The following is a 26,569-nucleotide window of genomic DNA, read 5'->3' as shown; positions in this document are numbered from 1 at the left end:
CCAACCACTAGAAACAGCGCATGGTCTAAAAGATGGCACGTTCATGTCAAGATCAGTTTTTATAAACGGCAACTTCCGAAAACTGGCACAAGCATGTTCTGGGGGTATATTCTGTACATCAGCAAGGTTAATAAATAAGGCCCCAGAGACCTATGGTGCCTGGTCAAAAGTAGTGCACTATATAGGGAACAGTGTGCCATTTGGAATATATTATTTTCTTCTCGATGGTCTCAATTGGTCCCCAACTCCACCCTAGATGATAATGTTGAGGGGAGATTCTGGGAGACATAAAATATCCCTTATTTATGTGAAGATTGAAACTACTATTCAAGTCTGTGAGCCCATTTGTTGGGAGAAGCTGCTCTGAAAATATACATTTACAAATAATGTACTAAACATCATGGAAAACAGAAGTCCAGTCAGCAGATGGTTTTTGTTGTAAATAACATGTTTTTATTTCAAAGCCAGGATGCCTAGACCTACATATAGGATTTAGCTGCTGCCAGCCTTGGCAGCGATTCTCTTGTCCCGCTCCTCAGCGATTGTGAGACGGATACCCTTTCCACGGGGCAGGGACACCCACGGCTTGTTGCCCTGGGAGGGGAAGGACAAAAGATTAGGACATTTGAAGGGAACAGGTGCAACTCACATTCAACTATTTAAAATTAAAAATATATTAAGTTTTAGCCATCAACCATCAAAACTGAGATAAGTAGAGAAAGATCTCAAGAGGAAATGGACATGCGTTCACAGGACAGGAAGAGGACTAAATAAATAGCTTTGAAAAGTGACATTATGCTTTTAAGAAGTGATCATGCTGGTCGGGAAAAAAGCCAGAATATGAGAACGTATGGTGACAACTTGATCCCCACCCCAGCAGACAGAAGAGTAGAACATTAAAACACGGTTTGCAGTCTACTTGGTTTGGTATAGATGTGAACCTGCTCTTCATCAGTGTAAAGTGTGCCAGCGATTGAGGATAGAACCAGCAGACAATATCACACTGGTACCGAAGACATAGCATTGGCTTTGTTCTACCTCCGTACAATCACACACACGAGTACTAAGCAACTACAAGCGTGTCAAGAAATGGAGGGGTTGAGTTGTCTTCAACGTGTATTTGCATGTTAGTGCTCCCTCTGTGCGTGTGGGGTCGCCTACATCACAACTCCTCTGCTCACCTTGCCAATGATGAAGATGTTTCCCAGCCTGGTGGCGAAGATGTTTCCGGCGCTGTCTTTGACGTGAACCACATCAAACGAGCCAGGGTGCCTTTCCCGGTTAGTGATGATACCAATCCGCCCCAAATTGGCACCGCCAGTCACCATGCACAGGTTACCTACGAGAAGGAGGGAGGAGAGAAGAGGGAGGAGAAGAGGGAGGAAGAGGATTAGAACTGCTTCAGAAGAATGCCAGGTGCGACTGGGTACTAGCGCTGGTGCGACTGGGTACTAGCGCTGGTGCGACTGGGTAATAGCGCTGGTGCGACTGGGTAATAGCGCTGGTGCGACTGGGTAATAGCGCTGGTGCGACTGGGTAATAGCGCTGGTGCGACTGGGTAATAGCGCTGGTGCGACTGGGTAATAGCGCTGGTGCGACTGGGTAATAGCGCTGGTGCGACTGGGTAATAGCGCTGGTGCGACTGGGTAATAGCGCTGGTGCGACTGGGTAATAGCGCTGGTGCGACTGGGTAATAGCGCTGGTGCGACTGGGTAATAGCGCTGGTGCGACTGGGTAATAGCGCTGGTGCGACTGGGTAATAGCGCTGGTGCGACTGGGTAATAGCGCTGGTGCGACTGGGTAATAGCGCTGGTGCGACTGGGTAATAGCGCTGGTGCGACTGGGTAATAGCGCTGGTGCGACTGGGTAATAGCGCTGGTGCGATTGGGTAATAGCGCTGGTGCGATTGGGTAATAGCGCTGGTGCGATTGGGTAATAGCGCTGGTGCGATTGGGTAATAGCGCTGGTGCGATTGGGTAATAGCGCTGGTGCGATTGGGTAATAGCGCTGGTGCGATTGGGTAATAGCGCTGGTGCGATTGGGTAATAGCGTTGGTTTGCTTCAGTCGCATCTGCAAAAAAAACTTCCCAAGAGTGCTGATGGAGACAATGTCTGAATGAACAGATGTTACTTTCCCATAATGTATTTTTTTGTTTCTGCAGAGTACCAAAACAAAACAGTTGTAAATTCACTGTCTGTGTCAGAGGCCAAGCGTCCCTGTCAGCCACGGGATGTAGACAGGGATAGTAGGAAACTAGTTGGTGTGCAGGGGGACTAGTTGGTGTGCAGGGGGACTAGTTGGTGTGCAGGGGGACTAGTTGGTGTGCAGGGGGACTAGTTGGTGTGCAGGGGGACTAGTTGGTGTGCAGGGGGACTAGTTGGTGTGCAGGGGGACTAGTTGGTGTGCAGGGGGACTAGTTGGTGTGCAGGGGGACCGACATAACAGCACTGAACAAGCTGCACCAATTAATCCCGCTTAATATTTTCCTTCAATTTCACAAAATGGTTGCCCCACATTGGTGAAGGATGAGAAGCTTCACTTCCTGACTACATAAAGTGCTTTGAGTATATAGGTGGGTAATATATAAAATCCATTAAAATCCAAGACAAATCAAACCTCCAATCTCTAAACCCATTTCCTCACCGGTATCAAACCATTTCTTTATGTCAACTAGAAGTTTTTTTGAAGTTCAATAAAATCATGTTACCTGTGTCGAACTTGATGTGTTCTGTGATCTTGCCGGTGGCGAGGTCGATGCGGACTGTGTCGTTGACCTTGATGAGGGGGTCTGGGTAGCGGATGGTGCGGGCGTCATGGGTCACCAGTGCGGGGACTCCCTTGGTACCCATCAGGTTCTTCTTCACCTTACACAGCTTGTACTGCAGAGGGGGAAAAGATGGGAGAAGTGAGTGATTGTTATGGTAAGGGTTTCCATAGCCTCGTTTTTAGAGTCTAAGCCGTGTAACTTAAGCACTTATCTCCAAAAATGTCTCAAGTTGATTTGACAATCGCTAGGTTTTGGGGTCTGAACCCCAACTATACTACACAGACAGAAGTATGTGGAGACCTGCTCGTCAAATATCTCATTCCAAAATCATGGGCATTAATATGGAGTTGGTCTCCCCTTTGCTGCTATAACAGCCATGGAAACTCATTTCATGAAGCTCCCGACAAACAGTTATTGTACTTATGTTGCTTCCAGAGGCAGTCGAACTCTGTAGTGAGGCTTTTTTTATTTTTTAACGCATTACACACTTCAGTAAAATCGGCAGTCCTGTCCTGTGAGCTTGTGCGGCCTCCCACTTCGCAGCTGAGCCATTGTTGCTCCTAGACGTTTCCACTTCACAGTAACAGCACTTACAGTTGACCCTGGCATCTAGCAGGGCAGCAATTTGACTGACTTGTTGGAAAGCTGGCATCCTATGACAATGCCACATTGAAAGTCATTAAGCTCTTCAGTAAGGCCATTCTACTGCCAATGTTTGTCTATGGAGATTGCATGGCTGTGTGCTCAATTTTATACATCGGTCAGTAACGGGTGTGGATGAATTAGAAGAATCCACTAATTTGAAGGGGTGTCCACACACACACGCATATATATAGTGCATTCATTAAGTATTCAGACCCCTTGACTTTCTCCAAATTTTGTTACGTTACAGCCTTATTCTAAAATTGATTCAATCGTTTCCCCCCCTCAATCTACACACAACACCCCATAATGACATCACAATACCCCATAATGACATCACAACATCATGAAAAAGCAAAAACAGGTTATGCATTTAATGGTTTTAAAAATAAGGCATTTTATTCTTCACTTTGTTGAAGCACCTTTGGCAGCAATTACAGCCTCAAATCTTCTGGGTAATGATGCTACAAGCTTGGCACACCTGTATTTGGGGAGTTCCTTCCATTCTTCTCTGCAGATCCTCTCAAACTCGGTCAGGTTGGATGGGGAGCGTTGCTGCACAGCTATTTTCAGGTTTCTTCTGAGATGTTTGATCAGGTTGAAGTCCGGGCTCTTGCTGGGCCACTCAAGGACATTCAGAGACTTGTCACGCAGCTACTCCTGCGTTGTCTTGGCTGTGTGTTTAGGGTCGCTGTCCTGTTGGAAGGTGAACCTTCACCCCAGTCTGAGGTCTGAGAACTGTGGAGCATTTTTCAATCCTGACTAGTCTCCCAGTCCCAGCCGCTGAAAAACATCCCCACAGCATGATGCTGCTACCACCATGCTTCACCGTAGAGATGGTGCCAGGTTTCCTCCAGACATGACGCTTGGCATTCAGGCAATCTTGGTTTCATCAGACCAGAGACTCTTGTTTCTCATGGTCTGATAGTCCTTTAGGTGCCTTTTGGCAAACTCCAAGTGGGTAGTAATGTGCCTTCACCCGAGGAGTGGTTTCAGTCTGCACACTACCATAAAGGCCTGATTGGTGGACTGCTGCAGAGATGGTTGTCCTCTGGAAGGTTCTCCCATCTCCACAGAGGAACTCTGTCAGAGTGCCCATCTGTTCCTTGGTCACCTCCCTGACCAAGGCACTTCTCTCCTGATTGCCCTATTTTGCCGGGCGGCCAGCTCAAGGAAGTCTTGGTGGTTCCAAACTTCCTCCATGTACAAATGGGAGGCCACTGTTCTCGGGGACCTTCAATGCTGCAGACATTTTTTGGTACCTGTCCCCAGATCTGTGCCCTGAAAATCCTTTCTCGGAGCTTCATAGACAATTCCTTAAACCTCATGGCTTGGTTTTTGCTCTGACATGCACTGTCAACTGTGGGACTGTATATAGACAGGTGTGTGTCTTTCCAAATCATGTCCAATCAATTGAATTTACCACAGGTGGACTCCAATCAAGTTGTAGAAACATCTCAAGGATGCTCAATGGAAACAGGATGCACCTGAGCGCAATGATATGTCTTATAGCAAAGGGTCTGAATACCTATGTTAATAAGTAAAAAATAATAACACTTTTAATACATTTGCAAACATTTCTAAAAACCTGTCATTATGGGGTATTGTGTAGATTGCTGATAAATATATAATCAATTTTAGAACAAAGCTGTAACGCAACAAAATATGGATAAAGTCAAGGGGTCTGAATACTTTCCGAATGTACTGTGTAGCTCCACAAGCACAAGGCATTTATTTACACAAAAAAGGTAGAAACCAACCACTTCACATTAGGATTCAGTTCATTCTTTTGTTTGGAGCTCAGAACTTCTTAGAGGTATTGGTGAGGGTTTTTTTTCAGCTCGTTGATCAAAACCAAAGATTGTCTTCATTGCTCCGTCACACAGAAGATTCAGCCAATTATACGGTACTGCTCGGTTATTAAAAGGCAGGATTATGTGGTGACAACGTGCGTCATACCTGGGCCTCCTCTGCAGTGATGCGGTGAACAGTGAAACGTCCCTTCACATCATAGATCAGACGGAAGTGCTCTCCAGTCTTCTCAATACTGATCACATCTAGACAGACGGACATGGCACATGCATTAGTGTCAATGATCACATCCAGAACATAGACAAACACCAACATTCAGTCTGTCAAGGCTGAACTACAACAAAACAAAATACAGCTTTCGCATCAAATCCAAAAATGCAAGATTTGTCCGTTTCAGTTAACATTACGTTCTCATATTTGGAAACACTTCAGATGGTTCAACTGTTATTGACTAACGGAATGAAAGTCGACAATATTTTAGACAAGCTAGACTACATCTCAGACCCTCCCCTCTGACCTTCTCAGCCAATGGGTAGAGGAAGGATGTGAGGAACAAGGAAATGGAATAGAGCTTCTCCACAGCCTGCTATGGTCCAGTGAAGGAGAGGTGTGACATGGTGGGCTGATTCACCTGGTGTAGGAAATTAATCAACGACACCGGCGTCATCGCTCTTGGCAGGGATAAAGGTGCTAAGAATTACTGTGTGTGTGTGAGGGAATATGCGCACCCGAGAAAAACGTGAATATAAGACGGCGAATGTCTATTGGTTTGGTGGCGTGTATATGGGAGCCCAGGGATATTCCCTTGAAGTGACCATCTGGTCTTACAGCTAACCAGTAACACCAAGCAGCACCACTATCAAAAAACTAATGAAAAATCATTCACTGTCCTAAAAGCCCAGAGCAAGCCAGCCATTACCTTTAGTGCCTTACAGCCCATCTAGTTCCAACTAGACAATTCCTGTAGAGACGAATCAGGGGAGCTTCGGCACCATGTTTAGTGACCTAGGCCCAGTTTGAATAGTTTAAAAAAAACATCCTATTGATTAGAGCTCAGAACTTCTTAGAGGTATTGGTGAGATTTATTTCAGCTCGTTGATCAAAACCAAAGTGTGTCTTCATTGCCCTCTACATTCATCACTGGCTTAGGTGAAAAACAGATGCTTCTAGCTTTGCTTTCGCCAGCTCAATGACCTAAAAAAAAGGTGCGATTGCGTCAAGGGAGGATGCATGTAGGACTTGGCTAGTATCGCTCCTTCACTCGCCACACATGAGACTGCGAAGCACGCGTGCGTTATGATTCTGACGTCACATAGCAACAGTGACAAGCTGCCAAATAAGTGATTTGTATCATATTCTTGATGCCATGTCTTGTTTTGAGGTGTTTTGACTGATCATGTCAATGTTAACATGGCAACAACTTTTTTTTTTTTAAGTGCTAGCTAACCATCAACTGCAAAGATGTATTTGAAAGACAAGTGCTCATTGTGCAAAATGTATGGGTTTTCAATAAACATTGAGTGTAAATATAGTTTACATGTTGTCAGTCTAAGCCAGCGGTTCTCAATCCTGGTCCTGGGGACCCAAAGGGGTGCATGTTTTTGCCCTTACCACGACACACCGGATTCAAATCAAAGCCTTTTGATGAGCTGACGATTTTAAAATCAGCTGTGTAGTGCTAGGGCAAAAACATGCATCCCTTTCGGTCCCCAGGACCAGGATTGAGAACCAGTGGTCTAAGCCAATACAATCCATTTCCCCGTAGTTGCGCACGAAGTTAGATAGCCGAAAGCTACGCCTCTTTGTCAGTGATTGGTCAACAGTACTACTCCTAGCAGGAATGGGAACTACGGACGTGATTCTTCAATGAAGTGTTTATCATTCAATGAAATAAAAAAGTTCATGCATTTTTTTCCCACTTGAAAAATATGGCACCAAACATCTGATCTAAAATTGCACAACTAAAATCAAAGTAAGAATGACAATTATTTACATACTTCTTGATTTTATCTTAAAATAATTTGTGGGTGTATTGACTGGCTGTTGTTGCTACGGTGTCTCAAAGGGGACAAACTAATATTGCAGGGGGGGTTTATTCCTTCATTTTTCAAGCAAAGGTCTCAAGGGAATATGAGGCACAGAGGTTCACGTCGCCCGAAAGGAGTAAGCCGAACATTTACCCACCCTTATGTACTCCTTGGCTTCTCCCATTGCCATCCCTATGGCTCCCTTCCTCATCCAACCCCTGTCCCCCAGCCAGACTTACCCATGAAGCCAGCGGGGTAGGTGATATCAGTGCGGACTTTGCCGTCGATCTTGATGAACCTTTGCATGCAAATCTTCTTGACCTCATCTCCGGTCAGGGCGTATTTCAGACGGTTCCTGAGGAAGATTATGAGGGGCAGGCACTCCCTCAGCTTGTGGGGACCAGTGGAGGGACGAGGAGCCTACAGGAGAAGAATAGGGTTAGGCACTGTAACTGTATGAGAGCAGTTAAAAGGTGGATTCAACAATACGACGTAGATGCACTAAGTAAACAGCACAGTGGGTCAATATCGACAACTACTGAGTGCATTGAAGCACGAGGCTAAACTTCCAGTTTGGGTCCCAGAATTCCCACACAACATCGTGAAGCAAACCCATCTTCATAAGCCGACACCGTGTGATAAGAGTGAAGTTTTGCATCTCACTCGTCGCAATATCTGCGGTGGTGCTTGTGGCAACGTCACGTCGCCGAGTCTACCTTGATTAACAATGGCGGCTATAGACAATGCAGGGACAGCAGACCACTATACACAGGGAGGAGAGAGTACGTGGGGAATGGGGTTAGGATGGGAGGGAAAGCCACGACTGTTCAGTAGATGAAATAGCAAATGACTACAAATATGCATGTTGCAAACACCTTCATTGGTTAAAAACATTTGTAGGGCCACAATCTAGCAACAGACAATTTATGTTTGATACGAAAACGTTAGTCGGAGGTGCCATATGGATGGTGTGACGCAATCGCGGGGAGCCTCCAGTTGAGTTCCCTACCATGCGCCAGCAAAATTCTGCATTGATGTGATTGGTTGACTGTAGGTGGGGTCTAGTACAAACAAACTCACTTGCTTCACAACAGTTCTGCTCAGAAGCACAAGTCAAGTATACAGGCCCTGAACACAACAGCTCTGCTCAGACGCACAAGTATACAGGCCCAGACTTCTGCAGAGGCCGCATCCTACAGTAGTAAAGATGTCGAATTGAGTATGTAGCACCTTCCAGCAACGGCATAAACTGTTTGTCGTGCTCACTTTAATAATGAGAAGATAAGTGGCAAGTAAGCAAATGTTCTTTCAATAGGAGGGGAACGTTCCTCAAGTTAGGTTGGGTCGCTGTGTTCCAACAGCCCAGGTGAGGAGATACAGGTAGGGGACAAGACAATTAATTACATGTTCGTCGAGAAAATAATGGAAAACTGATAGCTAGATATGAATGCCCAACAATTTGTATACTAGTCTGCAACCAGCTAGTAACATTGTGGTTTCAACATAGAAAGTAGCTATGTACTTACGAACACTCCGGTGAGCTTGTCAAGCATCCAATGCTTGGGCGCTGCAACGCGCTTCAGGTGCTTCTTCGGTCCTCGTGCCTGGTAAACAGAAAAACAAGGTTAAACACAGCAGTAAAACTTGCCTGGAACAGCCTACCGGACAAACGGCTGTTCGTTTTGAGATACCATGCGACCCGTATGGCTAGCAGACGTTAGCATGCAAGTTAGTTATTTGCTATACTGTCCACGAACGCGAGTTCCGGCTGGGGCCTAATCGGTAAAAGCACAAGAAAAAGGGCTTATTTTTACACATTCTCGCCGCAAAAGTTGTGCTCAATTACCAAGGCTGGTATAAGCTACGGGAATAGACTTTTGAACCTAGAAATCGTGGTAACGTTAACATGTTTGGCTGAAATGGGCAGAGTTGATGCTAACCAGCTAGCCGGTGGCTACAATGGTCAAACGAATCGGTTTTTCTAAAATCGTTTCAGAGACTCAGACATAACTTATTATTTAAATACAGGGACTAACCATTACACAAAGTATATATTTTCATACAATCGCAGTTATATGTGCTATATTATATTCAGAAAAAGTGATGTTTGATGATGATTCGGGAGAAAATCATAAGGAAATACGGCTCACCATGTTGGAGTCTGCGGGGAAAAGGACCTCCCACTTTGAGTCCTTGCAAAATAAGACAGAGTACGGTGAATGATGAGGGACAAACCGAGCATAATTTATTTGGTGCGCTCTAGTGTCGAGGAGAATAACTGCGACTGGATGTTCCTTGAACTTGTCAGAAATGTATTTTATTTAACCTTTATTTAACTTGGCAAACCAGTTAAGAAAGGTTGCTGGATCGAATCCCGAGCTAACAATGTAAAATGCTGTCGTTCTGCCCCTGAACAAGGCACTGTTCCCCGGTAGGCTGTCATTGTAAATAAGAATTTGTTTATAAGAACGGACTTTCCTAGTTAAATAAAGATTCAATTTAAAACATTTAAAAATAACAAATTCTTATTTACAATGACGGCATACTGAAAGGCAAAAGGCCTCCTGTTGGGACGGGGGCTGGGATTTAAAATAAATATAAATATAGGACAAAACACACATCACGACAAGAGAGACAACACAACACTACATAAAGAGAGACCTAAGACAACACAGCATGGCAGCAACACATGACAACACAACATGGTAGCAGCACAACATGACAACAACATGGTAGCAACACAACATGGTAGCAACACAACATGGTAGCAACACAACATGGTAGCAGCACAACATGACAACAACATGGTAGCAACACAACATGGTAGCAGCACAACATGACAACAACATGGTAGCAACACAACATGGTAGCAACACAACATGGTAGCAACACAACATGGTAGCAGCACAACATGACAACAACATGGTAGCAACACAACATGGTAGCAACACAACATGGTAGCAACACAACACTACATAAAGAGAGACCTAAGACAACACAGCAAGGCAGAAACACATGACAACACAACATGGTAGCAACACATGACAACACAGCACGGTAGCAGCACAACATGGTAGCAGCACATGGTACAAACATTATTGGGCACAGACAACAGTACAAAGGGCAAGAAGGTTGAGACAATACATCACACAAAGCAGCCACAACTGTCAGTAAGAGTGTCCATGATTGAGTCTTTGAATGAAGAGATTGAGATAAAACTGTCCAGTTTGAGTGTTTGTTGCAGCTCGTTCCAGTCACTAGCTGCAGCGAACTGAAAAGAGGAGCGACCCAGGGATGTGTGTACTTTAGGGACCTTTAACAGAATGTGACTGGCAGAACGGGTGTTGTATGTGGAGGATGAGGGCTGCAGTAGATATCTCAGATAGGGGGGAGTGAGGCCTAAGAGGGCTTTACAAATAAGAATAAACCAGTGGGTCTTGCGACGGGTATACAGAGATGACCAGTTTACAGAGGAGTATAGAGTGCAGTGATGTGCCCTATAAGGAGCCTTGGTGGCAAATCTGATGGCCGAATGGTAAAGAACATCTAGCCGCTCGAGAGCACCCATACCTGCCGATCTATAAATTACGTCTCCGTAATCTAGCATGGGTAGGATGGTCATCTGAATCAGGGTTAGTTTGGCAGCTGTGGTGAAAGAGGAGCGATTGCGATAGAGGAAATCAAGTCTAGATTTAACTTTAGCCTGCAGCTTTGATATGTGCTGAGAGAAGGACAGTGTACCGTCTAGCCATACCCCCAAGTACTTGTATGAGGTGAATTCCTCAAGAAATACAGTATTGATTTTTATATTATTTTAGCAGCTATACGTAAGTCAGTGTTTGTATTGTAATATATGGTACCCATACATTATATGGCTCTCACTGTGATTACTATGATTGTAAATATATTATATATCAAATTCAATCAGTCTCAAAATCTATAATAGGCCTAAACAATGCACACACAGTTGAAGTTATTTTCGTAATATTATCTTGATTAGCAAGTCTTCATCGGCACTCAACGAATAATTGTTATGTTCTGTAGCCTGTTTGTTCTGCTATTCCCTGAGCCTCTCTGATTTCCTCCCGCTATCTCTGTCAGGAAATACCAGCGCGCAGGACAGAGCCCTTCTGTTTGTGTGGCGCAAGATAATCAAGCCGTTATTCCGCATGTTCCCATGCCAAATGTCACTAGTGACGTCCTGTCTTGCAGCTTGCTTTCCTATGCTTTGAATTCTGTCTACTCAATTCAGTCTGTTTTACAAGTCATATAGTTCTACACGAAGGCGGTATATTATGCCCGTCTGACCCCTGGTCCTCAGTAAACTTGCAACAGTGTATATATACACAGTCTGTTGTATCAATTTGTTTTCATGAGTTCATATGACGGTCCTTGTTTCTTTAAAAAGGTATGCAGTTTCAAATCATCTTTATCTGCTGTGTTTCGTTGTTACACATGCTGTCTATTGTAGGCCTACAGTCTGTTGCTTTTGTTATTGGACGCCACCTGTGAACTTTGAGGCATTTTGAAAAGGTTGACACTAGAGGGCGACATTTTATAAGAAAGTTGTGACTAACCATTTCCATTAAATGTGTGAACTGTTCTCAACTACAGTTTCATGAGTTCGTGTACAGATAGTGAACTAAAGTGTAAAAATCAAAATGGTAGACTATACATACTAATGAGAAACGGAGAGAATATTCAGTTCGGTATTCTTTATTTTCCCAAACATGCAGAGAAGTAACAAAAATACAACCATTTAAATATGATCTAGTAATTTACATAGAAATACAAATGATGCAAAAAAAATAAGATCAACCTCAGATATATTCGTTCCATCATTTAAATTGCAAAACAAAAGAGACAAAAAGCCAGGTCCACCTCCTCTTAAACAAAAGAAAGCCTTCAATTGAAAAGGTGTGATTTTAAGAAACTAAGGATCATACAATCAGCACAGTATCTACTAGACAAGGGATTAATTACTAACTGATATTTGTTTCTTTTACAAAGTCAATAGCAAGAGGTTTCTCACCCTAAAACAAAATAAAAATCACAAAATATGTGAAATGTAATATAAGCAAAACGAACAAAAACTAATCAAAGTAAAATGTTCTCGCTACAGTCAGTCGGATCAAAGGGTTTCTGTTCAGAAAATTACAAGTTGGTATGTTCCATTACTTATCTTTAATTTCCTGGGTGTTAAAACTTGGTCTTTCACATCATGTTGATGCAATGCAATTCAGGCTTGGGGCTCTATTCACTGGAACCTGGGGACTTAGTTAATTGAAACTTTCTCTTCAATTTTTTTCTTTCTTAAAAATGAGTTGCACAAGATATAAAAAAAAACTCTTTACAATGTAGGTACTGTAAGTAAATCAGTCAATGACTCAATCATCAGTTTGTCATCAAGTCGTCTACAGGGCTCCCATTCCACCCCAGAAAAAAACAAAATAAGTCAGCCATCTTTAACTGTAACCTACAGCCTCATTAACTAATAGATTGACAATGTTCCAAATGGCACCCTATTCCCTTTATAGTGCACTACTTTAGACCAGGACCCATAGGGCTCTGGTCATAAGAAGTGCACTAAATAGGGAATACGGTGCCAGTTGGGACGTACACATTTACTTTGACAGTAACATAGCAGAGTAGGTAGTGACGGAGTGTCTTGGCTCAGACCACAGGAGAGAAAAAGGAGAGAGAAAGAGAGGAGTGAGAGACTCATAGCTCTCTTTGCTTCTTCAGACATCATCCATTTGATATAGACAGAGCAAGAGACTTACAACACATACAGAGAGAGGGAAAGCGAGACAGGGAGATCAGGCAGAAACAAGACAGGAGTGGGAAACTGAGTCGTTCCTCCTACAGAGTTACATGAAGACCACTGACGTTGAGACTCAATAATGTATTTAGATACAGACAATACCATACAGGTCAGGTTACATTGGTCTACTGGTCCATGGAGACTACACAGGCCTCCTGTCATGTTTGTCTCATACAACCTCACACACAGGTACACATGCATGCAAACACATCACTCATCTCTCTCGCGCATTCTCTCTCACCCTAGTGTCGCATCAAACCCCCTGAACGCTAGGGTAACTGAACAAGTGCCTGTTTCACAGCTGCAACTTCCATTACCGGATCATAATACCATCCAGCCTTCAGTCGGTGTGTGTGTGTGTGTGTGTGTGTGTGTGTAGGAGGCCCATGGGATGTACAATGAGACAGGCCCCAGGCTCAAGTAAAAGGCTTTTCTATCCCTCAGTGTTTTCCCCTACTGTTGAATATAGATAGGGTCGTGTGGGTTTTGTCCCCTCTTGGTTTCTGTTGAACCTTTGTATGTTCACAACCCTTAACGTCGGGTCCTTTTGCACCGAGGAATAAATGAAGGTAAACACAAGTTCCCCCTGAAGTCGTCATCCTCTCTGTGACTCACAGAAAAACACAAGACGAAACCCCAGGCCCTGTGTCCGCACTCTGTCCTTCTGAGAGAGAAAATGAGAGGGTGGTACAGAGGGAAAAAAACAAGAGCACATGCTCTCTTTGGGTCAGTTTGTGTTCATCATTTCTCTTTCAGAGAAAAACTAAGGTTGACCTAAAAAAAAACAAAAGGACAGTTTCTCTTTCTGTGTGTTTAGGTTTGTACCCGGCAGGGACGTCGGCGTCTGTGTCCATCCAAACAAGAGACGAACAGAAGAAAAGAATGAATGAGAGCACAGATCCCCTCCTTCCATCTTTCTATCCGGGCGGGTCAACATCCAGCAGGTACGTCCGCTATGAAGTCAAACTCATTCTGTCCCAGCCAGAGTTCAGGTAGCTCATTGGCCCGGTCCAACCCCAGCTCTATGACCAATGACATCAGAACCTCTTCATCCACTGGGTCAGAATCTATGATCCCGCCAGATCCACAACTCTGGTTCCCACCTCCACCACCTCCAGGGCTACCCCCGACCAGCTGCCCAGCCGAGCCCACCGTCGAGCCCCCAAACCCCCTCTGAGGCCCTGAGTTGGGCCCTGAGGCACCACTGCCTCCAGCCAGACTCTGGTAGTGGGAGTTGAGTTTCTGGAGCTGCATGCTGGCGAGGAGGTGAGGGCTGGTCTGCAGGCAGAAGGGCTGTGGTTTGGAGAGGGATGGAGAGGTGGAGGAGGGAAAGGGGTCATCCCCGGAGGTCTTGGCGGTGACCGTCATCCCAGGGTAGTGGAGCAGGGTGAGGGAGGATGGCGGAGGCTCGCAGTCCTTCATGACGACGTGGGCTGGGCTGGAAAACAGCAGTGAGGTCATCACCTGGGGACACCTGAGAAGGAGGAAGAAACGGTGTTACGATGACGTCATCACAAGGCGGAAGAGATGACAGGGAGTACTAAAAACATACAGGATTATTCTGTTAACATATGACATCATGGTGTTTAGATTAGAGTGATAAGCCTGCTTGGCTTTAAAGTCAACTGCTTCACTAGGTCACCACTAGTAGCCTATTCCAAATAGCAGATTGAGACATGTCCTTGCCTGGCTAAAAACATTAGTTTCATTTAAAATTGGGGGGGGGTTCACAAGAAAACAAAAAAAATCTTTAGGTGGGTCACAGTGCGGAGAGATGGCACCTTATTCCCAATATAGTGCCCTACTTTTGATCAGAACCACTGCCCCTGACCCTGTTCTCTAATGACAGTCAGTCAAAAGTAGCGCACTATATAGGGAATAGGGTGCCATTTTGGATACACACTAAAGTACCATAGAGGCTCAGAGAGGACTGACTGGCGGTTCATAATAAGGGTTAAAGAAAACAGGACTTTTGAGGACTGAGTCACATGATACCATACATACATACATATATATATATATATATATGTGCTGATCCCACTGCAGACCCCTTCCCGACACACACACACTCCTCTGACCCCCTTCCTGCCCCAGCCCATATTTATGGAGAGGGTAATTGCTACAGGCAGGCATGCAGCTGCACCTACAGCACACCAGCATCTCATGAGCCCTGCTGTTGGGGATTTATCGCTGTGTGTGTTCTTTGGTCCTTTGTGTTCATTATTCATTGGCTGATTACTGTCAGGATTGCAGACTGAAATACTGTTCAAATGGATCCTTAGGAAGGAGAGACATTGGGCCCTGTTTAAAAAAAACTTAATGCATCCTTATGAAGGGGACATGGGCTACGTTCAAATACATCCCTCTTCCTTTGCATCATAGAAAGGACTATTATGGTTACAGTTTTTTACAATTCACACTCTAAAAGTGGTAGTTGATTATCTCTCTCACACACACTAAAAGTGGTAGTTGAGGCACTCAGTGAAACCATTAACCTCATCTTCAGACCAAGTCTGCAAGCACTTTATCTACTTTACTCTTAGTTTGCAATTTGTAAAACCATTTTTTGTTGTTGTGCAAAACACTAAACACAGTTCTCTACATTAGACACATTCAAAACTAACAGGTCTTGTGTTTCGTTTGGAAAACATTGCCATTCCAAATGCCTCACTCATTTACCGATTACCTGCACCCAGTACCTACACCCATTACCTACATCCAGTGCTGACGTGAAAAACACTTACAGCTAATTTCTTCAGTTAGAAATCAGAGCTTGAGCACTATGAATAGGCTTCAGGTTGGCTTTCTTGGTTTGGACAACAATGGAGGCCAATTTTGGAGAGGGAGATGAGGAAGAGGACAAGCCTATTTATTTTTCTTCTACTGTATTTGTTTTGTCTGTGTTCATCCCGAAATCTGGAGGAAAATAATGTTTTGTGAAAGAAATATTTTTTCCCCCTTGCGAATTTAGTGTTTGGTTTTGCAAGAGATGTGACGTTTTGCATTTGTGTGTCGAGTCTCAAGAAAAGTAGCCGTAGTCTCAAATCATGTGGAAGAAACTGTCAAACTGTAAATGCATTCTCCCTTAAAAGGAGACCATGGACCACATTCGAATACTTTAAAATACATCCTTCTCATATCAATGATTACCTCAAGAATCAGTTTTGTATTGAACAAATCCTAATGAAGTGGAAGGTTTCGTTCACTAAACCGTATTTTAACCTAGTGCCAAGATCACAAACGGTTTGTTGATTGACAGACAAAAGGTACGCTATTCAACTAGTATGGGTGGTTTATTTTGCCTATAAACTAATCACACCATGTCAAACAATCCCAATAAAAGTTACTTGATTACATTAATCACATCCGCCTCCCTGAAGACGTGGTTCGGACTTAAAATGAGCACGGAACCCCACTGCTTCTAGCCAACAGCGGTGTCAATTACACAATTACCATGCGTGTCGAGCCAATTAGAACGTCAATCGCTCAATAAACACACACCTTGACCATATGGTGAGGCTGAGCATGGCCACTTGTTTTATAGTAATTTAATCAACGCTTCTATGGGATGGAGAAAACCACAAACATCTACAGCCAACAGAATAACACTTTGTCAAAGTAACAAAAGTTTAGACGAAGCCTCATTTTCTACCAAATGCCCATTTGGTAAAACAGGCTGAATAGTTTACTGATTTGTGTTACGAAACCATCATCCAAGATGTGCGTAAAACGCATTTAAATTCACCAGTTCAAACCGGAGGCAAATCACAAAAAGGGCAACAAAAAAATAACATTTTAGGGGAAAAGTTTTTGGTAGCATTTGGCAAATAAGTTGACAATTTCCCTTATTGTTCTGTGAAATCAAACTATTGTGAATAACTTCCATAAAATGTTCAAACCTTACCAATTAAAATGTAAAATAACATACCCTTTAGAAAGCCACTTTTAAAAACGCAGCTGTAGGTCCGTTTGAGGAAGGAAAAGAATGGTAAAGAAAAGAGTCAAAATGTACAACAATCAACTCCAACAGATCGCAGGATAACACCACATCCGTAAATGTTTGTCAAAAACTTTGACAATTGTTGTGGTCTATATTTAGTAAGGAATCCGCCGGTTCCTGTTGAGAGTTATAGCCATAAAGTAAACGGTTGAGTCAATATTGTCCTCGTGCTGCGTCTCTCCTCTCTCTGTGCGAAATAACAGACTGTCCGACTCCGGGATAGTTCCCTCACTGTGGTTGTTACTGAATATAAAGTATTATTCTCTCTCTCACACACACACACACACGACCCTCAAGTGAGGCGCGTTTGTGGCGGGACAGCATTTAAATCACGGCGTGGATTTGTAGAGGAATAGGACTGACGCACCACGGTTATCGCACAATAAACGGTTCATTCCAGTATCGGATGAAAACAGTTTCCGGAGTTTCGGTCATGAAAGCGCAGATGTTTTATATTCTCAGAGCGAGCGCTTTTCTCTACAATCACAGATCAAATTCTATTATTGTCTGTTCTATTCTTCTCCAAACAGACAACTCACTGATTTTCATTCATGAGAGAACGCACAGCCTCAACAATCTTCAAAGGTCTTGAAACAATAACTGTTGATTTTCACGAGAAAAACAATGTTCACAGGAGGAACCAAATAGAAAACCACGTGGATATGAGCCATTACGCACGCACGCACCCGCGCACACACACAATTGGCCTTAAACCTATTGCGCAGCCCACCTGGAGAGACCGCTATGCTAACGTCTCATCATTAGGGTAGACCTATTTCATATCTAAAAGGTCATCTGTTACAACTGGCTATAGGTCAAATAACTACAAATTATATGCTAAAATAAAACAATAATAGGAGATAGAGACCCAAACATTCCCCAAACCTCGATGTTATCGTCTCAGCATTTTTTTCATCCGTTTTAGCCTAAATAAATATCATATTTTCATTCATTCATTCTAAATAATACGCCTACGTCTAATAGTCAAAGAGAGAAAAGAACAGAACAGGTGAAGACAATTTTCTTTTAGAACGCCACGCGCCTTAATTCCCTTTCAGTTAAAGGCTCACGAGCATCTGTCTTTAGTCCCGTCGGCGCGCGGAGACAGTTAACATGTAGATGAGGCTCGAGCATGATGTATGGAAGTTCGTGGAGTCTTCCCCCGTGGGAAAACAGTATGCAAATGAGATGAGCGGTTTTCAAGTTCCCTTCTAACGTAAAACTAGGCGAAATGGGTAAACACATAGAACGTCCGAAGGAAGCGCACATTAACGTCACCTTGAAGTTTTCAATGAGTCTGCTGTGGGATCATTTTAGCAAGCCTCCCATAGAAGTACAGCCTAAGCAAATATACGTTGATAACACAATAGACATTGAACCGAACTTTTATCTAATTTTATCATTTATCTTAAACGTCAACTGGTGTCCTATTCAAATAATGATGCCATGCCACTTTGGAGGGAAACATGATGTTTTGCATAAAATGTCGTTGGGAAGTCCTGATGGAGTCAGTCTAGCCGCCACACGGGACAGGGCAGGCAGGTGTGCTATTCAACAGCATGAATGGAGAACATAGAGAGATGGGAGTTTGATTTCAGGCAGGGGAGGAGAGGAAACGTTATATAGGCTCTGAGAGTTTCTTTACAGTACATATTCATTGAAGTGGGTTGATGAACTTGTTTTTAAGGGATGGCATGGCACAAGACATTGGTACATATGCTTTAAGAAGGTTCTCCTAAAAGAAGACATTTGAGAAGTTCTCAAGAAGTTTTTTTAAATTAAGGAAACAGTTATTTAAAAGGTTCTCCTAAAATATTTAGTGAATCTGGCCCCCTGAAGTTGTCTTATTTTGGTCTCCTTAAGGGGTGTTTGGGGGAGGAAAACTTAACCACACTTCTCTCCTGTCTAAGTTCATTCATTTTCTAGGGTCTTTGTGCAACAGCCGTTTATTAAGACAGAGCGTTTCAATCAGTTCCGTCTTTCCTATTAACCCATAAACACACTGATGACTTTCCCTCGTTTCACATTCACTCTGAGAAGCGCAAGGCTGACCACGGCATCCGTAGTGTGAGTGGGTGTCCTGGCCATGGTGTTTAAATTAAATCCATAAAGATCACAGACAGAACTTTACAACTTCTGTTGCACACATGGAAACCACTTTGATTCACCACTCCTAGTCTACATCTCAAATTGCACCCTATTACCTTTCTAGTGCACTACCCATAGGGCTCTGGTCTAAAGTAGTGCACTACCCATAGGGCTCTGGTCTAAAGTAGTACACTACCGATAGGGCTCTGGTCTAAAGTAGTGCACTACCCATAGGGTTCTGGTCTAAAGTAGGGCACTACCCATAGGGTTCTGGTCAAAAGTAGTACACTACCCATAGGGCTCTGGTCTAAAGTAGTGCACTACCCATAGGGTTCTGGTCAAAAGTAGTACACTACCCATAGGGCTCTGGTCTAAAGTAGTGCACTACCCATAGGGCTCTGGTCTAAAGTAGTACACTACCGATAGGGCTCTGGTCTAAAGTAGTGCACTACCCATAGGGTTCTGGTCAAAAGTAGTACACTACCCATAGGGCTCTGGTCTAAAGTAGTGCACTACCCATAGGGTTCTGGTCAAAAGTAGTACACTACCCATAGGGCTCCGGTGTAAAGTAGTGCACTACCCATAGGGCTCTGGTCAAAATTAGTGCACTAGATGGAAAGGGGTGCCATTTGGAGCACAGGTGTCAGTTTGGTGTCAGTATGGTGTCAGTTTGGTGTCAGTTTGGTGTCAGTTTGGTGTCGGTTTGGTGTCAGTTTGGTGTCAGTTTAGTGTCAGTATGGTGTCAGTTTAGTGTCAGTTTGGTGTCAGTTTGGTGTCAGTTTGGTGTCAGTTTCCTCTTAGGAGGTTATTGAAGCTCACGTTGGAAAAAAATAACAAAAAAAGACTAACATCAACATACTCAGATATAGATTGTATTTTATAATAAAACAGATTGTATTTTATAATAAAACATGTTGTTTACACCATATAATACAGATTGTATTTTATAATAAAACAGATTGTATTTTATAATAAAACAGATTGTATTTTATAATAAAACATGTTGTTTACACCATATAATACAGATTGTATTTTATAATAAAACAGATTGTATTTTATAATAAAACATGTTATTTACACCATATAATACAGATTGTATTTTATAATAAAACATGTTATTTACACCATATAATACAGATTGTATTTTATAATAAAACAGATTGTATTTTATAATAAAACATGTTGTTTACACCATATAAAAGGCAAAAGTGAACTGTAAAAAAAAAGTTAAAGTTAAAGTTATACTTTTGTGAAACCAAAAGTAAAATGATACAAAACATTTTTACACTCCTACAGTTTTTCCAGTTGAATTTAAACATGCAGTTTGAATAGGAACAGGACAGAATACACACCTGAAACATTTCATTAGATAGGAGATCATATCATTGACACTTCGTCTTAACACACAGACTGTACAATATATGAAAATGCTAGGAATGCTCTTCATCTGACACTGAAGTAGTAAATATCATGTTTAGCACCAAGGTCATAACAGATTTGTAGCTCAGTTGGTAGAATCACATTCGTTTGATACCCCTGCTATATATGGACTGAGGATGATCTTTATGCTGAGGATGATCTTTATGATGAGGATGATCTTTATGCTGAGGATGATCTTTAACTCTGAGGATGATCTTTATGATGAGGATGATCTTTATGATGAGGATGATCTTTATGCTGAGGATGATCTTTATGCTGAGGATGGGCTTTATGATGAGGATGATCTTTATGATGAGGATGATCTTTAACTCTGAGGATGATCTTTATGATGAGGATGATCTTTATGATGAGGATGATCTTTATGCTGAGGATGATCTTTATGATGAGGATGATCTTTATGCTGAGGATGATCTTTATCCTGAGGATGATCTTTATGCTGAGGATGGTCTTTATGCTGAGGATGGTCTTTATGATGCGGATGATCTTTAACTTTGAGGATGGTCTTTATGCTGAGGATGGTCTTTATGATGAGGATGATCTTTAACTCTGAGGATGATCTTTATGCTGAGGATGATCTTTATGATGCGGATGATCTTTAACTTTGAGGATGATCTTTATGATGAGGATGATCTTTATGATGAGGATGATCTTTATGATGAGGATGATCTTTAACTCTGAGGATGATCTTTATGATGAGGATGATCTTTATGCTGAGGATGATCTTTAACTCTGAGGATGATCTTTATGATGAGGATGATCTTTAACTCTGAGGATGATCTTTATGATGAGGATGATCTTTATGATGAGGATGATCTTTATGCTGAGGATGATCTTTATGATGAGGATGATCTTTATGCTGAGGATGATCTTTATCCTGAGGATGATCTTTATGCTGAGGATGGTCTTTATGCTGAGGATGGTCTTTATGATGCGGATGATCTTTAACTTTGAGGATGGTCTTTATGCTGAGGATGGTCTTTATGATGAGGATGATCTTTAACTCTGAGGATGATCTTTATGCTGAGGATGATCTTTATGATGCGGATGATCTTTATGATGAGGATGATCTTTAACTCTGAGGATGATCTTTATGATGAGGATGATCTTTATGCTGAGGATGATCTTTAACTCTGAGGATGATCTTTATGATGAGGATGATCTTTATGCTGAGGATGATCTTTATGCTGAGGATGATCTTTATGATGAGGATGATTTTTATGATGAGGATGATCTTTATGATGAGGATGATCTTTATGCTGAGGATGATCTTTATGATGAGGATGATCTTTATGCTGAGGATGATCTTTATGATGAGGATGATCTTTATGCTGAGGATGATCTTTATGATGAGGATGCTCTTTATGCTGAGGATGATCTTTATGATGAGGATGATCTTTATGCTGAGGATGATCTTTATGCTGAGGATGATCTTTAACTCTGAGGATGATCTTAATGCTGAGGATGATCTTTATGCTGAGGATGATCTTTATGCTGAGGATGATCTTTAACTCTGAGAATAATCTTTATGATGAGGATGATCTTTATGCTGAGGATGATCTTTATGCTGAGGATGATCTTTAACTCTGAGGATGATCTTTATGATGAGGATGATCTTTATGCTGAGGATGATCTTTAACTCTGAGGATGATCTTTATGCTGAGGATGATCTTTATGATGAGGATGATCTTTATGCTGAGGATGATCTTTAACTCTGAGGATGATCTTTAACTCTGAGGATGATCTTTATGATGAGGATGATCTTTATGCTGAGGATGATCTTTATGCTGAGGATGATCTTTATGCTGAGGATGATCTTTAACTCTGAGGATGATCTTTATGCTGAGGATGATCTTTATGATGAGGATGATCTTTATGCTGAGGATGGTCTTTATGATGAGGATGATCTTTATGATGAGGATGATCTTTAACTCTGAGGATGATCTTTATGATGAGGATGATCTTTATGCTGAGGATGGTCTTTATGCTGAGGATGATCTTTATGCTGAGGATGGGCTTTATGATGAGGATGATCTTTAACTCTGAGGATGATCTTTATGCTGAGGATGATCTTTATGATGAGGATGATCTTTATGCTGAGGATGGTCTTTATGATAAGGATGATCTTTATACTGAGGATGATCTTTATGCTGAGGATGATCTTTATGCTGAGGATGATCTTTATAATGAGGATGACCTTTATGCTAAGGACGATCTTTATGCTCAGGATGATCTTTATGATGAGGATGATCTTTAACTCTGAGGATGATCTTTATGATGAGGATGATCTTTATGCTGAGGATGATCTTTATGCTGAGGATGATCTTTATGCTGAGGATGATCTTTAACTCTGAGAATAATCTTTATGATGAGGATGATCTTTATGCTGAGGATGATCTTTATGCTGAGGATGATCTTTATGATGAGGATGATCTTTAACTCTGAGAATAATCTTTATGATGAGGATGATCTTTATGCTGAGGATGATCTTTATGCTGAGGATGATCTTTATGATGAGGATGATCTTTAACTCTGAGGATGATCTTTATGCTGAGGATGATCTTTATGATGAGGATGATCTTTATGCTGAGGATGATCTTTATGCTGAGGATGATCTTTATTTTTGGGGGAAACTCCCCCCAAGATCTAGTATGTTTTGTATGTATCCAGGGGGTGTTAACATGTTACCATAGAGCAGGGTTCCCCTGACTCGGTCCTTCGGCCCCTCCTGGTTGCACATTTTGGTTTTTGCCCCAGCACTACACAGCTGATTCAAATAATCAAAGCTTGATGAGTTATATCAATCAGCTGTATAGTGCTAGGGCAAAACCCAATGGGGTAACACAAGCCCCCATCATGTCTGCTTTACCCGTTTAACACAAATAATATGCAACATATCCCCACCCTACATGTTTCCCAGGCCTTTATATCAAATCAAATCAAACCAAATTTCATTGGTCACATACACGTGTTTAGCAGAGGTTCTTGCGGGTGTAGCAAAATGCTTGTACACAATTTTTTCTGGCCTAACAATGTAAGAAATAATACATTAAAAAACGAAATACTGCAAAGTTTCCTAAGAGCTAGAAGCACGGCAGCCCTCTCTGTCAACGCCATTTTCTCTGTACATCTTTCAGTGTAATATTACCCCCCCCCCCCCTCGAACTATGGAACTAAAAGTTTAGTTCAGATTCTGGGCCATCTTAATCAGAATTCATTATGATCTGAAAGGCAAAACTCTTACGCTGATCCGCTTTGTGAATACGGGCCCTGGAAGCCATTTTACGGAGCAGGATTCTCAGTCTGGTCCCAGTCTAGCCCAACCCATCTCCCCAAAGATTAAAAAAGATCACAGACTGAAACAGAAACAGACCAGCAAACACCAAACAGGCAACATTAGCACCCTACCTTCGTCAGACATTAAAACATCCCCCTGGAAACATTGTTTTCCAACATCTCTCCTCTCAACACACACACTGCTCCAACATACTGTCTTCATTAGCCTGACCCGATGTCTGTGTGTGTTCATTACCCCAGGAGGACCTGATTGGAAACATGAGACCGAGACGCCGCTCTTAAACCACATTCTTTAGATTCCCTGTAAACAACAAAGGGGAGGGAAGGGAGGAGGAATTGAGGGATGGGAAAAGCGATTGAGGGGGAGGAGGAGGGATTGAGGGACGGGAGGAGGGATTGAGGGACGGGAGGAGGGATTGAGGGACGGGAGGAGGGATTGAGGGACGGGAGGAGGAATTGAGGGACGGGAGGAGGGATTGAGGGCTGGGAGGAGGGATTGAGGGACGGGAAAAGGGTTTGAGGGACAGGAAGAGGGATTGGGGGACGTGGGGAGGGGTTGAGGGTCGGGGGAAGGATTGCTGGACGGTAAAAGGGGTGATGGACAGGAGGAGGGATTGATGGATGGGAGGAGGGATTGAGGGATGGGGGAGGGGTTGAGGGACGGGAGGAGGGATTGAGGGACGGGAAAAGGGATTGAGGGACAGGAGGAGGGATTGAGGGACGGGAAAAGGGATTGAGGGACAGCAGGAGGGATTGAGGAACGGGGGAGGGATTGAGGGAAGGGAAAAGGTATTGAGGAACGGGGGAGGGATTGAGGGACGGGAGGAGGGCTGGAGGGATGGGAAAAGGGATTGAGGGACGGGGGAGGGTTTGAGGGACGAGAAAAGCGTTTGAGGGACGTGAAGAGGGTTTGAGGGACGAGAAGAGGAATTGGTGGGACGCGGGGAGGGATTGAGGGACGGGGGAGGGATTGAGGGACGGGGGAGGGATTGCTGGACGGGAAAAGGGGTGAGAGACAGGAGGAGGGATTCGAGGGACAGGAGGAGGGATTGAGGGACTGGAGGAGGGATTGAGGGATGGGGGATGGGTTGAGGGCCAGGAGGAGGGATTGAGGGACGGTGGGAGGGATTGAAGGATGGGGGAGGGATTGAGGGGCAGGAAAAGGGGTGAGGGACGGGAGGAGGAGTTGAGGGACGGGGGGAGGGATTGAGGGACAGGAAAATGGGTGAGGGATGGGAGGAGGAGCTGAGGGACGCGAGGAGGGATTGAGGGTTGGGGAAGGGAAAAACTGGGTCAAATGATTCATAGATACGTTCACATATACGCACAATTAAATCATGACTCACAACACACACAAAGTCAAAACACACAGAAACTATGAATCATTCATTTATCTAAACATGTATTCTCTGTGTCCATTCAAAACAGCAAACACAGGATCCCCACAGTGTGTTATCAGTGACGTTAAGTGTGGACAGTCAGTGATACATCTGCCATCTGGCCGGGAGGGTTAGCCTCCTGTTAGCCTGGTTTAGATAAGAGGAGGGAGGCCTGTTAGGGTGTGTGTCTCTGTGTGTGTGTCTGTGTGTGTGTGTGTGTGTGTGTGTGTGTGTGTGTGTGTGTGTGTGTGTGTGTGTGTGTGTGTGTGTGTGTGTGTGTGTGTGTGTGTGTGTGTGTGTGTGTCTGTGTGTCTGGGTGTGTGTCGGTGTGTGTCTGGGTGTGTGTGTGTCTGGGTGTGTGTGTGTGTGTCTCTGTGTGTGCGTCTGTCTGTCTGTCTGTCTGTCTGTCTGTCTGTCTGTCTGTCTGTCTGTCTGTCTGTCTGTCTGTCTGTCTGTCTGTCTGTCTGTCTGTCTGTCTGTCTGTCTGTCTGTGTGCGTCTGTCTGTGTGCTTCTGTCTGTCTGTCTGTCTGTCTGTCTGTGTGCGTCTGTCTGTGTGCGTCTGCCTGTCTGTGTCTGTGTCTGTGTGTGTGTGTGTGTGTGTGTGTGTGTGTGTGTGTGTGTGTGTGTGTGTGTGTGTGTGTGTGTGTGTGTGTGTGTGTGTGTGTGTGTGTGTGTGTGTGTGTGTGTGTGTTTGCGGTAGTTTCCCAGACTCAGGGGTTTTATCAAAATGCAAAATGCATCAGTGATGTACTTCCTCAGGAAGAGCAGATATGCAAATGAGGAAACAGAATAGGTAAATAGACCAATGTAACACAGCTCCTTTACATAACAACATGACGATAGGGAGTGTATTTGCATAACAACATAGTGATGCTACTCTTCTCCAACCAATGAATGACCAACCTTCACAACCTTGGTGTTTGTTGTCTTGAATATCATGTTTCAGGACTTGACGTCTTTGTTGTTACAATTCAGAATGCATAACCACATGAGAGAGTACACAGTGGAAGAATACCTGACCACTGTGACTGACCCAAACTTAAGGAAAGCTCTGACTATTTACAGACTCAGTGAGCATAGCCTTGCTATTAAGAAAGGCCACCGTAGGCAGACCTGGCTCTCAAGAGAAGACAGGCTATGTGCACACTGCCCACAAAATGAGGTAGAAACTGAGCTGCACTTCCTAACCTCCTGCAAAATGTATGACCATATTAGAGACACATATTACCCTCAGATTACACAGACCCACAAAGAATTTGAAAACAAATTACATTTTGATAAACTCTCATATCTA

General features: G+C 43.2%; 2 protein-coding genes and 3 non-coding genes across 5 annotated transcripts; all 5 read right to left on the bottom strand.

Moving 5' to 3' along the window:
• Positions 1-427: 427 nt before the first annotated feature.
• LOC120030603 (40S ribosomal protein S4-like) lies at positions 428-9,454 on the bottom strand. Its single transcript, XM_038976027.1, has 7 exons — positions 9,400-9,454; positions 8,776-8,853; positions 7,489-7,669; positions 5,370-5,467; positions 2,709-2,880; positions 1,182-1,339; positions 428-594 (listed from the first exon to the last, which is right to left on the bottom strand). Exons 1-7 carry the CDS (start codon positions 9,400-9,402, stop codon positions 493-495), a joined length of 792 nt encoding a protein of 263 aa, XP_038831955.1. The 5' UTR covers positions 9,403-9,454; the 3' UTR covers positions 428-492.
• On the bottom strand, positions 960-1,096 carry LOC120030723. Its single transcript, XR_005473678.1, has one exon. It is a non-coding gene; the product is annotated as a small nucleolar RNA SNORA57 (small nucleolar RNA).
• LOC120030725 lies at positions 5,207-5,284 on the bottom strand. The gene has a single exon (XR_005473680.1). It is a non-coding gene; the product is annotated as a small nucleolar RNA SNORD61 (small nucleolar RNA).
• Positions 6,272-6,347, bottom strand: LOC120030726. Its single transcript, XR_005473681.1, has one exon. It is a non-coding gene; the product is annotated as a small nucleolar RNA SNORD61 (small nucleolar RNA).
• Positions 9,455-11,955: 2,501 nt separating the features above from the next.
• Positions 11,956-17,278, bottom strand: LOC120030417 (cbp/p300-interacting transactivator 1-like). The gene is made up of 2 exons (XM_038975815.1): positions 17,002-17,278; positions 11,956-14,547 (listed from the first exon to the last, which is right to left on the bottom strand). The coding sequence occupies exon 2, from the start codon at positions 14,532-14,534 to the stop codon at positions 14,004-14,006; it is 531 nt and encodes a 176-aa protein (XP_038831743.1). The 5' UTR covers positions 14,535-14,547; positions 17,002-17,278; the 3' UTR covers positions 11,956-14,003.
• Between the last annotated feature and the right edge of the window lie 9,291 nt (positions 17,279-26,569).

The sequence above is a fragment of the Salvelinus namaycush genome, chromosome 36 (genome assembly GCF_016432855.1).
Source record: "Salvelinus namaycush isolate Seneca chromosome 36, SaNama_1.0, whole genome shotgun sequence".
NCBI classification, from domain to species: domain Eukaryota; kingdom Metazoa; phylum Chordata; class Actinopteri; order Salmoniformes; family Salmonidae; genus Salvelinus; species Salvelinus namaycush.
Note: the sequence above shows the minus strand (reverse complement) of the source record. Positions and strands in the feature narration are given on the sequence as shown.